The sequence below is a fragment of the Podarcis pityusensis genome (assembly GCF_964106645.2).
Source record: "Podarcis pityusensis genome assembly, chromosome: 2".
Lineage (NCBI taxonomy): Eukaryota > Metazoa > Chordata > Lepidosauria > Squamata > Lacertidae > Podarcis > Podarcis pityusensis.
The window spans coordinates 50933859-50948298 of record NC_138029.1 but is presented as its reverse complement, the minus strand read 5'-3'; the positions used below and the strand labels follow the sequence as shown (position 1 = coordinate 50948298).

The 14440-nt window shown below is 45.2% G+C and overlaps 1 protein-coding gene across 1 annotated transcript in view; it reads left to right on the top strand.

Moving 5' to 3' along the window:
* PPARGC1B (PPARG coactivator 1 beta) overlaps positions 1–14440 on the top strand; it is a 98114-nt gene that overhangs the window by 70805 nt on the left and 12869 nt on the right. Inside the window, exons 2-3 of the mRNA XM_080995219.1 lie at positions 2542–2715; positions 10912–11124. Coding sequence (XP_080851345.1) covers positions 2542–2715; positions 10912–11124 — 387 coding nt within the window. The remainder of the gene's footprint in view (positions 1–2541; positions 2716–10911; positions 11125–14440) is intronic.

Sequence of the window (14440 nt, the reverse complement as noted above, 5' to 3'; positions counted from 1 at the left end):
ACACACACCTGCCATCACCACCCATGTTAGTTCTACTAATATATACATTTTTGTACATGTTACTTGGCTGCAGAACTGCACTGGAAAATTCGGAGAGTGCAGATTTTCGAGGATAACTGTGCTTCTGTCTTGTGTACTGCTTTGGGGAAGTGCAAAGTAGGGAGGTTCACCTTTCAGCCCAGACAGAGCCTACTTTCTCCCTCATCCATCCCTAATCTGAGCAGGCCTTGTCTTCTGTATCACAGTCCTCCCCTCCCCCGCCTTTGCGCATCGTGGACCTTCGAAAGCCGCATCCCCCAGCATATCTGTGACCTTTGGTAGGCTTAGCAGTAATGGTGCAGTGCAGCATTACTGTGTCCTTCTCGGTCACTCGCTTTCGCCGACCGTGTTGGGAGTTTAATGCAATTGCGTATGCCTTGAGAATGTGGTGGAAATGGGGCCGGGTCTCAGCTGCTCTGTGTGATTGACTGGATATTTTTAGCTCAGTTCTTAGAGCTTAGATTGCCTTACATGCGCCAGCCATTGATTCTGCTCTATTATACTCTCGTTTTGGCTGGGCTTGAGGAGCAGGGTAAGAATACAATGGATTGTTAGAGCTGTTATTGAATTGGTGTCTGGAGAAACTTGTTTCTATAAGGAGAGATTGCCACGGGTATGAGGAAATATTGAAGCTCCAAGGCCTGCTTGCCGCTGCCAAGAGCGTGGCGGAGCTAAGTTTAGCTGATGAATGGAGCTGGGGCTGGAAGGCCTGAGAAAGAAAGGGGAGGTTAGGGGTGGTCAGGACCCAGAATGCCCAGCAGGCCAAAAGTGCCACCTTCAGATGCACACAGGCCTCTGTTGCAGAGCCTTACCTGATTCGTGACTGTCTGGTGTACCCTATAAGCCTCTTCCTTTCCTTCCTAATTGCTGGCTATCAGGGCACTAGTATAAGCCCTGGATGTCCGCATTACGTCACTAAAGGCTGGAGTAGCTTAAGTGTCCCTTAAGAAGCCATGCAGCTGCTCTGGTGGTGTACGGGGGCATCTGTGTCTGTCTGTCTGTCTGTCTTTCTTGCCTGAGGAGATCACCAGTGGTTGAGCTGGTCTTCTGCTATTTTTATAACTCTCCTTAGCTGTTTTTATTATAATTTGTACACCACCTTGAGATGGACGTGGAAGGCTAGCAATGGATCATGGTAATGATCCATGAGCAAGGGAACTGTCCCAAGAAAAGTTGAAAACGTCTGTTTCCTCTGAACTTGAAAAACAAAACAAAACAAACCACCACAAGCACATCTTTGTAATTATACAGGAAACGGGCATTATTCATTTTGAAAGATTGTCCCTCGAAATGCAGCCATTTAATCTGAGTGATCTGCTGGTAGGTGGGTGGGTGTTTTCCTGTTCCTTTGAACAGAGACAGACTTGAAAGATGCATATTGTCAGTCACCCACCAGTAACCTCCTCCTCCTTTTTTGCCATGGGGAAACAAAGCATCTGGGCTGTCCTCCAGGGGGCTTGGCCTCTCGCACACTAGAAGGTAGTGGGAGTGCTATTTCCAAGAGCACAGAAATGTTAATCTTAGAATCTGCATAATAGGATATTATCATGTTGATACTAGAAATACAAAACCCAAGCATTTCTTGCGAAAGCTGGCCAAGGTTGCAGCATCATTCCCAAATGGAAATACTAGATGTTGAGCGTGGAGAAAGTGCTCTGTTTTGCTTTATCCTTCAGTTTCTTTTGAATGGCATTGATGCACATATTCAAAGTCGGCAAAAATAATAATAATCACAATCAGGTACAAGTTGTCACTTCTAATTTAAGAAGGGGAATGAGAAGAATAGACCTAAATTCTGATCTTGCAGACAAGCCAGTAAGACATAATTATAATTCACCAGCAGGTAATAATGCGGAAAAGAAAAATAATCTCGGGATTTTTAGTTTTAATACATTGGAGGAGGGGCAGGAAATGCCTCATTTTACAGCATTCATGTCCTTCAGTACATGCTTGCTTTAGAGGCACAACTCTTACTACACACTGCTCAGTTGTATTTTCCCAGTCATTTTATGTATTTATTTAAAATATTTCTGTATCCCCTTTCATCAGTAATACCAGGTCAGGTCAGAAAAAGAGCCACTGGGAGTCATTTAGAACTATATCTGCCATCTTTAATTTGCTTTTTTTAGTTTCAATGTGGTTATTTTATAAAATTTTGTTTTGTTGTAAAATGAATTCTTTTGAAGAACATGCTAAAAATACCTCGGTAAATAAACAAATGTGGAACTGTTGCCTTTTTGGAGTTTGAAGGCTTTCTACAGGTGGCAGCCTGCCTTCAAGTGGTTTTAAATCCTCTTTGTTTTAGGAAGGTTTGGACTTTGGTTTCTTAGCTCCATGTTAGTGTGGCTTTTTATTGTGTACCATTTGGACACCCCTTAAAGACACCAGTGATCTGATCTACACCTTGTGAAGGCCTGTGTGATTATATTTGACCTCATTTGGTTTTCCCGAGGATTGGCAAGCCAGCCAAGCTCACCATCCTTTTCTCTTTTACATCCACAGTATGAAGTGTCTGGTGAGGAACACCTCTACTCTGATTTCCCAGAGATAGATTTGTCCCAGTTGGATGCCGGTGACTTTGACTCAGCCAGTTGCTTCAATGAGCTGCAGTGGTGTTGTGAGCACTCTGAAACAGAGTCCAGCCAGTACAGTACAGATGACTCCGAGCTTTTTCAGGTACACTTCACCGTGGGATTCTCTGTGTCACTGTGGGAAATTTACTCTGGGTCACAACTTCCAAATTGTGCGTGTGTCTTTCCCCAACTATAATACTGTCATTGGCAATATGTTGGTTCTGGGAGCCCACTGCAGAGAAAAAACACATTTCTAGAGGAAATAAGTGTATTCTATGGCCATTATTCTTCATGAGAAGAAGAACAGTGAAGGAATCCATGTAGCACACGTGGATTGTGCTGGAATGATCCATAGGTAGGAGGGAAGAATGTAGTTTTCTGTTTACAGGTCTTCTGACAAAACATTTCTAGTCAGCAGCAGACAGTGTGGTGGGATGGAGGCCCTTACCTGACCTCTTGGCAGGTGAGTCGCTGCTGCTTACTTGGAGAGGAAGGGACAAGGAAGGGCGATACCATGCAAATGCACTGGGAAGAGTTTCAAATTGAACTCCACTGGTGTTTTTGCAGCTCACCACCACTGTGCCCCTCCCAATAAGTAGCAGTGACTCACTAGCCAAGCCCCACCACAACATCAGTTTGTTTCCTTCATGATTCTGTGAAGGAAGAACACATAGAAATCTGGCCTTCATTCGTCCAAGGAAAGGTAAAGGGTAATCTCTTGTTATTCTAAGGTGGCCTTCTTCATCCTTGGGTCCCCAAATATTGTTGGACCACATCTCCCATCATTTGTGACCATTGGATAAACTGGCTGGGGATAAGGGGATTTGTAGCCCAGCAACATCTAGGGATGCATGTCTGAACAGTTCAGATCTAAATTACTAATATATGGCCTGCTACCTGCAAGAGCAGTTGTTTTGGGCTACAGTTGGGATTTGCGGCTTCTTCCTTTGGCTTCCTATGCAAAGTGCAGCCAGGAACATATGAAGCCACCTTATGCTGAAGGCCAAATTAGATAATACGTTAAGGCTGCACTCTTATATCCACTTACCTGAGAGTAAGCTCCATTGAATTGCACAAAATTTAATTCAGGCAGAGTAGAAATGTGTAGGACCACAAAGTAAATGTGTGGTCACAATTGCACATCTTTCAACTTTTTTTAAAATAAAAAAAATAGCACCTGTGGAAGCCTTAGCCTAGATCAGGACTCTGGTACAGCGGAGGGGAACTAATCCTTCTCCCACCTCAGCACAGTTTTGCTGATAAAATAATTCATCCCAAACTGTGATTTGCCTCAAGAAGTGATTTGGGGGCCACTCCCTATATAATAAATAGGTTTTTTTGTTGTTGTTATTTGTTATTTTGCACCCTCTTCGCATGGCACCCTGTGCGGGGGAACCACCCTAAATCCAGCGCTGATAATAGCGAGAGGGGTGGGATGGAGAAAAATTGCAAGAGTTAACACCCTCATGCCTTTCAGTTCTAATTGGGATTGGGGGCTCCTGTAGTTGTTTCTTTCTTTTTCACATTTTTCTTCTTAAAATGAAAGATATGTAAATGGCAGCCACACACTGAAGGCTTCAAGTTTGGCCCTCCATCCTATCAGTGGCTGAATAGTATCTCCCCTGACTAACAGCCACTCTCCAGAATTTCAGCTGATGCTCTTTTTCAGCCTCAGCGCTTAGAGTCTCTAACTAGAGATACTGAAAATTGAACGTGGGACTGTGTTCTTCTGCACAGGAAACATGTGGTCTGCCACAGAACGTACAAAACTAATATAAGCAACTATCTCAAAGTGAAGAAGCTACACTACATCAATAATTCTTGCAGACAATCACACGCACACCAATAATCTCCTTTGCCTGCCCCTGCCTACCTGGTGCTTTGCCCCTTACGGCAGATGCAACACAGGCCCAGGATGTTCCGTATCCTGCCGGCACTCACCTGTTAATTCCTCCACACAGAGGAGGCTCGTTTCCCCCCCTTTTCTGGAACAGCCTGATGAAAGCTGAGAAAAGGTGTCTGTGGGTGAGGAGTGGGGTCCACACTATTAATATCTCTTCTGCAGATGATTAGTGCCCCATTAATTTGCGCTTGGTTTCTAAATGGAGCAAGTGTAGTAAAGCTAATGAGGAGGCAGAAGAGCAGGCGAAGGCTGCCGAGCCCATCCTCCTGTGATCTATTATTAAAAGGAAATTACAGGATGGTGCCTTGTGCCATCCAGCCTGATTTCCAAACCTGACGGATTGTTCAGCAGTGGGTGGGAGGGAGGCAGCAAGCCAGGGAGGGGGGTGGCGATGGGAGGGGAAAGCTCATAGGAAGCCGCACACAAAGTGACGTGGCCCTGGAATGTTAATTTTCCAGTGCACAGAAAGCTTCTCTTTTATCTGACTCTCCAGCTTCGGCGTCACCTCTGCATCTCTCTGTGCACATGGATATTTTTAGCTGAGGCTCCCTCTCAGTGTGTTGCTCGTGCTCTCTAAATATATGTGGTCCCATTATACCAATCGGCGAGCTGAGACGCGGTGCAGGTGGATGGAGCCGTGAGCCCGCGAGGAAGATTAAAGGCGCACAGATTACCTGCGGGTGACACAGCTCCCTTGGCGCACCCCACGCCGCCTCCCCCTCCTTGCTCTTGGCTTTCCACAAAACACACACCATCTCCCAACAGGGCACAAGGTATTCATGGTGGTGTTTCCATGATCAGGATATGTTGTGAACAGTTCTTGGCTTCAGTTCTCCCCCTGTTAATTTAGGAAGACAGGAAGCTGCCTTGTGGCGGATCAGATCATTGCCCTACCTAGTTCAGTATTGCCTACACTGACTGGTAGGTAGCACCTCTTCAACATTTCAGACAGCCTTACCTGGAGATGTCAGGGATTGAAGTTGCAACTTTCTGCTTACAAGACAGATGCTCTACCACTGAGCTAGAGCCCTTCTCATTGTGTTCACATGCACACGATATGCCTGCTCTTGCCTTTTATGTCGAATGCCAGTAGCATTTCCAAGAGTCCAGAGCTAGTTCATATGATGGTGCCTCACCCGCCACCCCTGCTCCCTTCTTAACCCCAGCATAGCCTTCCAGGTAACCTTTGCTTCCTCCAAAGGCTGAGCAACAAAGGAGCTTGGCTCCATTTCCGCATCCTGCCATGCAGACTGGTCTTGCTGCTCCAGGCTCTGTCGGCTGGCCCAGCACCGTCCCCACTGACTGACTCAGCAGGAACCAGGATGTTGGGAGAGTCCTGCACATTATGCAAAAAGCTAATATTATTGCTGTTTAGTTCCTGTAATAAAAGAATAGTTCATCATTTTATACACTCGATTCCCGTGATAATCTTTGGCTGGGTTGGAGGGGTGGAGGATGTCTGAAGAGGTTCTTTGAAGTGCCTCGCCAGAGTAAGTGAGAAAGGAAATCAAGGAGGCAGGAGGAGTGGGGGGAGAACAGTGTGGGGTATGAGTTTATACCTGGCCTGATGTAGTATCAGCAATTTGGCAGAAAAAAACCATTCTCCTGTTGCCTCTCCTCCATTAAATACCTGCTGCTTCAGGGGGAAAAGATTGTTTGCTGTATATGAAGAGAAGGTGTTCTTTCTTCTTTTCTTTTCTTTTCCTTTTGTCTTTAGCATAAGGTTGATTTTGGATTCCAGGTTACAACTGCCTGCCAGCTCGCATTTTGTAGTGGAATTATCCACTCATGATGAACTTTTAAAGAATTCCTTCCCCACAGTGACACCTTCACATGCCAGCTTTACACTGTTCTTGCAAAAGGTCGAGAGTGACTGACAGGCCGTCATTGCGGGATGCATATTTTCCACTGAACTTCCTGAGGAAAAGATAAACAGAGCTGAAAAGTAAAAGGCAGGTCTTTTAGGAATGAGCGGAGCCTGATGAAACGTACCCTGCTGATGTCCTCCTGCCTGCAGAAGTATCTCACCAATGCTGGAAGGAAAATAAATTTGTCGGGAGAACACAGCCCCCTTTGCTGCCCTTCCTTCTGAGTGCTGCTGTTTCCGCCATAGTTTCTCGTGGTGCTGACATGAATATTCGGGGTTAATGGTGGCTGTAGTCAAATCCAAATAAGCACACAGTCAGTGGGGATTCTTCGTTTCTTCAAAGTTAGGCACATCTCTTTGTGTCCGAGAGCCAATTCAAATGTTCATGCAAATGCCTGATGCAGAACTCCGGCATGAGAATGCAGATGGGGGCGGGGGGGGGGGGGAGTTAGGAAACAAGCAGTACCAGCACAAGAGGTAACTGTGCCATGTTACCCCAGTAAAGCCTGAATTGCCTCCAATTCCCCATGCCTGCTTCTAATCAAGATAGACTGGCATTCCTAGGTGATTGCAGCTGGCTCTGGCTCAGCACCTCCCTGTTCTGGAATGCCCCCTTTGGGAGCCTTGGTTGACACTGGAGTGTGTAGGGATCCTGCTGCACCCTCCCACATCTTTGGCAGGTAAAACAGTTGGCTCTCTGGTGTCCCTCCACAGGTGAAAGCTGGCAGGGCTGGACAAAGGAGCACCTCCATCCAGTTCACACACAAGTACACAGCTCGCGACAAAGGGGGTTTGCATTGCACCCTTAGCCAATAAGGCATCAGGGCAAGGTTCTCAATAAGCTGTCAGTAAGAGTCGGACACAACTAAACAACAACAACAACAAAGTCTAATGAAATTCAACAGCCAGGCTTGGGCACCTTACCACCTGCGCCACCAATGCACAGTTTTCGCTGCGAACCTGGCAGAGTGAGCACTGTGCTTCAAAGGTACTCTCTAAGCTGCAGCACCAGCTGATTCCAAGGGCCAATCCCTGTCCACCAAGCCCTAGCTTTAGAGCTGGCATCTATGTTTTGAGTAACCCGTCTCTAGCATGAGGACACTTTCTAAGTGCTGTTAAAATTTCTGGGGGGGGGGGTTGGAAGGAGGGAGCTTTCTCCCACCCCAGCCTCCAAAATTTCTCTCTTCCTTCAGGCCCTTACAACCCTGCCCTTGCTCCCTCTCCTGTTTTCTGCTGTGGAAATAGACACCTTTTTTATTTGGGCTTCACTTGCTTTGGAGTGACAGGCAGCTCCTGCAGGTCCCAGGATCCCGTATACTGGAACTTGGACCTTGCCAAGTCCTGACACTTTCAGACTCATAGCATGCATTGTCTTTATCAAGCTGTTTTTCTAGAAAGGAAGGAAGGAAAGAACTTTGTTTTTGAAACATGTTCCTTCTTTCTTTCTTTTCAGCAACTCTTGATAACCTCAGGTACAGAGAAGCGATACAATGCTCCATTATGTTGGAAGGAATGCTAAAGAAAATCATAACATTGAAATTGTCAAGAGCAAAATGCTGCATGACTGTCTTTCAGTTAACATTTGGAGTCCTGCAGCCTCAGACCTGATTTTTGCAAAGTTTAAACGTATTGGCTGCGACAGGTCAGAATCAAAGAACTGTAAAATAGCTGCATGGCAAATTCAGCTTGGGAAATTAGGAATAGCAGCAAAACGTTTGTTATTCAAAACATCTGGTTGTTAAAATCCACTGGCTCACCCTCCCCTGAACCATTTAGCTATAATCTGAACTCAACAGCGTTCTTGTTTATCTACTCTTTGGATTTCAAGGAATGATTCCAGTGTTCATCATACTCAGATATCTGCAACTGTGCAGTTTAGGGAACTGCTTGATTTGAGTACATAAAAAGTGGGGTGCAAGATTACATGGCCCTGTGTACTGCCATGTTCCAAATGAATCATCCTGAAATTAACCACTAGGAAAACTGGCACCCTCATCCGGTTTCCCTAGCGATTACCATTGATGTCCAATAGCTTTCGGACCACTGCAGCACCTCTGCTTGAGTCGTCAGAGGTGATTTGCTAAACCATGCCTTAAACTGTACAGGCACTTTGCTGGTTCTACCTCATTGCAGCATAGAGTCAATTCTAGACCTCAAGGATTAATCTGCAAGATGTGGTGGGGTGTGGCAAAGTGCATGGAGAAACACATTTTAAAACAGAGGGTTAGGTTCCATTATCATCTGCTAACTTCCAGTTCTAAGATTGTAATCGCACCAAGGGTTGTATTCACCATATTGCTAAGGGGATCCTTTCATCAGCGGAAGCATTTCTGCTTGTCCGACAGAGCAGCTTCCCCTCTCCTTCTCCCCACATTCTGTTCTGGCTGTTTCCCTGACCCTGTGGAGCAAATTTGGGGAGGGCACAGGGGGAAGAAAGAGGGGAAGTCCCGTTGCACTAGGGGTAATCCCTGCACTGGCTTCCACTAGCGCAGCAAGTTAATTGACTGTGAGCCCAAGCTTTTCACAGATGCAGGATGTATGAGAGTTTTCCCCATAGGCTCTGTCAGCTCATGCTCCACCCTCTATTGAGTTCTTTCTTCATTGGACACTCAAATTCACCAATTCCATCATTCATTGCTATGGAGCCCAAGCCAAAGTAAGGCCAGTTTCTACTACAACCTTTACAGCGTGATTGTGACCGGGAAGGCAAATCACGTGGGAAGCTGCTTCTGTGATAAACCTGTGTGCTTCAGGCTGATTGTAAACATACCAGTAAAACCCAGTAAGACAGTGGGGACAACCCAGCTGAAGTTAAGCAATTTTAAAGCCCCACTGATTGAAGGGGCAGAGTTTTGAGCATGTGCATATAATTCTTTCATTGAAATCAAGATTTTACAATACCTGCCTGTGGTTGGATCGTGTCCACTGATTCCAACTGAGCGCTTCAGTTGCCTGTGATTTTTATTGCTAAAAGATAACTTTGTCATCAAGTGCAAAATATCTTATAGATATGGATATAAACTGGGAGGAAAAGCTGGATGTAAGTTGTTGGGTTTTTCCATATCAAATTTAGTACAGAGAAGAGGGGAATAGCTATGCATGTGCAGTCTGTGTGAAGTTTGTACCCTTCAGCTTCAGACCCAGCAGCTAATGGAGGGGCAAATTTTAATCTGAGATCAAAGCTGTACAGTATGGTCCTACGTGTATTTACCGTACTTAGAACTGAATTCCATTGAGTTCAATGGGGCTTAGCCCTTGCAAGTGTGCTAGTTGATCAATTCTCTCATTAAACTTACAGCCTTCCTTTACTGTGCCATTTGTATTGGTTGAAACATTTCTAAGGCTGCAATCCTAGGCATACCTTCCTGAGAGTAAGTCTTACTGAACTCAGTGGGACTTGCTTCCAAGGAAACCTCCGTAGAATTGGGATGCAAAGTAGGCCAGAAACAACAAAGATGGGAAATGTCTGCAGGAAAATCAGGGAATCCTCACTGACATCTGTTATTTTAAGATAGGGATTTGTAGTTTATTTTTTTCTTTTAAGAACAATGTGCATCAGCAATAAGTCAGACAGCAAAATCCTTCCAACATAAACCCTTTTCGGAAGCAGAAATATAGCTAGAGATAAGATCTTCAGCTCTTGCAGAAATAAAGCTCACCTCCAAATCAAATCATATCTCAACAAACCTAGGTGAATGCTGTTAAAAAATAAAACCTTTAATGGTGGAAATTATATTCATGGCTGGGTTACACTGTTAAAGGCTTCTCAGAACTTTCCTTGCTTGCTTTCACAGGGAGGGAGGGAGGGAGGGAGGGAGGGAGGGAAGAAAGAAAGAAAGAAAGAAAGAAAGAAAGAAAGAAAGAAAGAAAGAAAGAAAGAAAACCGTAGCAGAGGGATTACATATGGATGCTATATGATGATGTACAAATGGAAGTGTGTTATTACATTTTGGATTCTAATAAACTCCATGTGGGTTCTATCCAATTAAAGGATGCTCAGAATAGACAAATTCAAGTTGGTGGGTGAAAGTCAGTCATGTCCATGATCTGCTCTGAGTAGGACTAGCGTTGGATACAACCCTATGTATCTTAGGGTTCATAGATTGTTTTTGCAATACAGTGGTACCTCAGTTTACGAACTTAATCCATTCCGGAAGTCTGTTCTTAAACGGAAACTGTTCTTAAACCGAGACGCGCTTTCCCTAATGAGGCCTCCCGCCGCCGCTGCCCTTCCACCGTTTGGATTCTGTTCTTAGACCGAGGTAAAGTTCGCAAACCGGGACCCTACTTCCGATTTTGCAGAGTTTGTAAACCAAATAGTTTATAAACAGGGCTGTTCTTAAACCGAGATACCACTGTATAGCGATATATTCAGCCTCAGTGGTTTCATCTGCATGGTGTTTCCTGTACTTTAATGTGATGTGATTTGAGTTGTTCTCCTGTAGGAGGCATTTTGATTGGGTAACATCCTCTCTCTCTCTCTCTCTCTCTCTCTCTCTCTCTCTCATTTTTTTGACTCCTCCCACCAGATTATTGACAGCGAGAATGAAGCGCTGCTGGCGGCTCTCACCGAGACACTGGATGACATCCAGGGAGACGACATGGGCCTGGCCGCCTTCAGACCTATGGACGAGGGGGACATGCCCAACAGCGGCTGCACGTCACTCACCCCCTCTCCCAAACCTGCCGCCCCTCTCCCGAGGGGGCCTCCTCTGGCCCCAGAGGTTGATGAGCTGTCTCTAGTAAGAACCCACTTCCTACTGTTTAAGGTGGATTTGGATGCGCCTCTGATAAGCCGGCTGCATGGGTATGATAGGAAGCAAAGGTCTGAATTTTTTCATTATAGGCTTACAATTATAACAATACAAAAAGCATATACCTGTTATTGTATACGTATACATGTGCTGCACCATTGCTCTCACTCCATTGCCATCCTCATGGGGGAAAGGGTGTGACTGTTGTGGGGAGGGGGAATCGAGTGCGGGTCAGGCGTGTGAATGGCATCAGATGCATTCCAGAGCTGCAATCATCTTTAAACAAGCCCCACTCCAGTGGTGCCTCATTGTCTGCTGTTTCTTTCTCTTTTTTGATATATCTCATTTCCCAACATTCCCCCCCTCCCCGTTCCTCCTTGCCCAATCCCACCCTCCACTCTCTGTGCCGCCAAGTCTCCAAGTGCCGATCCCTCGCATGATCAGAGGCGTGAGAAAAGCTCCCTCCCTGCTATGAGGTTGGCTAGTGTCGCTGATCTGCCGTATCCCCTTATGGTCAGGGCTGAATGTATCTGTACCACCTTGCTGAAGCTTAGGCAGGTCTGGGTCTTGTCAGGGCCTGGGGGTGGGGGTGGGGACACACACAAAGACAACACTCCATGGCTGGGTCGCCCTGTGTTCCGTAATAGAAGAACACGAGAAAATGAGCAAATAAATTAGTATTTAAAAAACAAGAAACAGTATTGTGCACCATGGTATCCTGAATAAACTTATGGAAAAGAAATCTCTGCATGTATAGCAAATTGAAAGCTTAGCCCAGGTTTTCCAAATAAGTAACTGAAAATCTGGAGTCTGTGACCACTATGCATTATGCAAATCAAGCAGACTGCGTATTTTTCCTTTGGTGTAATTTTATTCTGCTTTGGCTAGTCTTAGGAACTAGGACTACCACCACCCCCGCCCAGTCAACAAGCAGAAGTTTAGTTACTTCTCGCACTTTTGAGATTTCATCTGGTATTGTCCACACACTTTCAAGAACCTGAAGCTTGCCTTTACGCTGAATAGGTTCTCTGGAAAGCCAAATTCTGTGCCTAGAACCATATTCCAGCCCCTGCCCTGCTCTCTGCTCCCTTGAGGATGCACAGAAGTGAAGAATGCACAACGCCCTTTCTGTGACTCCTGGATTTTGGGGGCTTGGTGAAGCTTGAAGTCCTAGCTATTCTGAGTTCTCTGTGGTTTCTGTCGGAGATCCCTTCTTAGCAAACTTGCAAGGAGTGGTGGAAGGAGAAGAGGGCACTGTGGATGGTGTCTTCGCGGAGAACGTCACATTTTCAGAACCTGTTTTCACATGCCCAGAGCTGGAGGCTACAGAGCCTTCGACCCTCCACCCTTCTGTTACTTGGCCATGCTCTAAATCATCCTACAAGAGTATTGGTTTTAGAGGACTCCATATGTTCCCACAGGCTCCTGCCTATCATTCTCTATTCCCCCTCCTCCCCCTTCCCTTATCTGTCATTAATGAATGTCATGATTTCTAAAAGTGTTCTGGCGGCATCTAGTGGTGAAATGTATGGCATTTTCACTTCACACAAAAGTGTGCATGTGTGTGGGTGTATAATATTTATATATTTATAGATATATATATATCACACAAATCCATATGTGTATATATAGGATGTATACGTTGCAGGAGAGAAGGAAATAAACTTTTCATTTATATATATTACATATATATATATTATATCAGACAGCAGAAATTTTCACTTAATATTGTGATGGAGAAAGCAGGCATTTGACTGTGGGAACTGACTGATTGAATATCCATCGTATGCTTAATTGTTAAAGAGCTTTTTTGAGTTTCCAGACTGCCCTTGAAGATTTCCCCCGACTGCCACGTGCCCACAAGAGTCAAATCTGGCATTAATGTTAACGGATCCCATGTTGCCTTCAGTGTGAGAGTGTGAAATGTGAAACCTCGCCTCCCCCCTTTTTTTAAAAAAAACAAACCTGAAATATTCTAACCATGTAATCAGGAACATTTGGGTCATGATACCAGATACCCCAAGATAATTTTTCAGTCTGCTGTTTTGCCCACAACTTCCTTGATGGGATTAAAATAGCACTCGTCCCAAAGTTCATATTTATATATATATATATATATTTTAAAAAAGAACCTTGTAAATACTTGGCATTTGGACAGAACGTGCATCTTCAAAAGACTTGGCGAGCTGATGAATCAATCAATCAATCAATCAATCAATCAATCGAAGGCCTTGTTGGAATGTTACATCCCACTGATTGATTTTCAGGCACTGATGCACTTGCTTCCTTGACACAAATTGGATGCCTGTGAAAATATATATCACAAGTTAGGGTTTAAAGGGTGGGTGGGAATTAACTTCACTGTCCAGAAGCCAGTTCAACAACACCACCCATGATTTTTCAAACTGCAAAGAGCTATCTCTCTCCCCCTCCAACTTTTCATTTAAAGGAGCCTGGGGTGGAGGTGCCTGAATCTCTGCTGCCAATACTCTTAAAGCACCATGAAGGCAGCATGCTTGCAGAATCCCAGACCTGCCAATTTTTAAGGTTTGGCAGGATAATTTTCTCTCTCACACACACACACTCACGTCTTCCTCTGTACCTAGGGGGTTTCTGCCATCGAGGGACACTTACTCCAGACATGGTGTCCCACCGTTTAATTATGGCAACAGAATGTTCATTTTGCACAATCAGACTTGATTTGATTATTCAGTGCCAAGACAGGTCTGGTCCTCCTTAGAGGAGGCAACAGAGGTAGCAGCAGTTGGCAGAGCAGCACTGCACAACTGACTTCCTGACGCTGAGCTAAGATGGAGAGGGGCGGGCAGGGCAGGCAGAGCTCAGCATGGTGTAGGCATGGTGGCTGGAGCATCAGATTGGCTCCTGCCACTGCACCCACACCAGACTCAGCTCTCTGTGCCTCCCCCTCCCTCCCTCCCTCCCTCCCTCCCTCGTGGTAAGCAGCAGTGACATTAGGCATTGCCTGTGCCACCCTGCCAACCATTGCTGGTAGTAAGTGGCACACACTTTGGTTTCCCTGGAAGATACTCCAGAGACGTTAAGGAGGAGTACCCAGAGAAGGATTGTGAAATGTTTTGTATAACATGCGATGAGTATTGTTGATAAGCCATTGTCACTCCCCTATGCAGTAACTTTTGATACCTGCAGCCAAAGAGCTCTCCAGAAAGATGTTTGGTTTTTTGCAAAAATGATTTGTTTTTTGTGCGGCTCTTTCAGGAATTCTTCATATGCTATATAATTGCTACATGAACAGCACCGCCATGTAGGAAAATGGCACAAAACC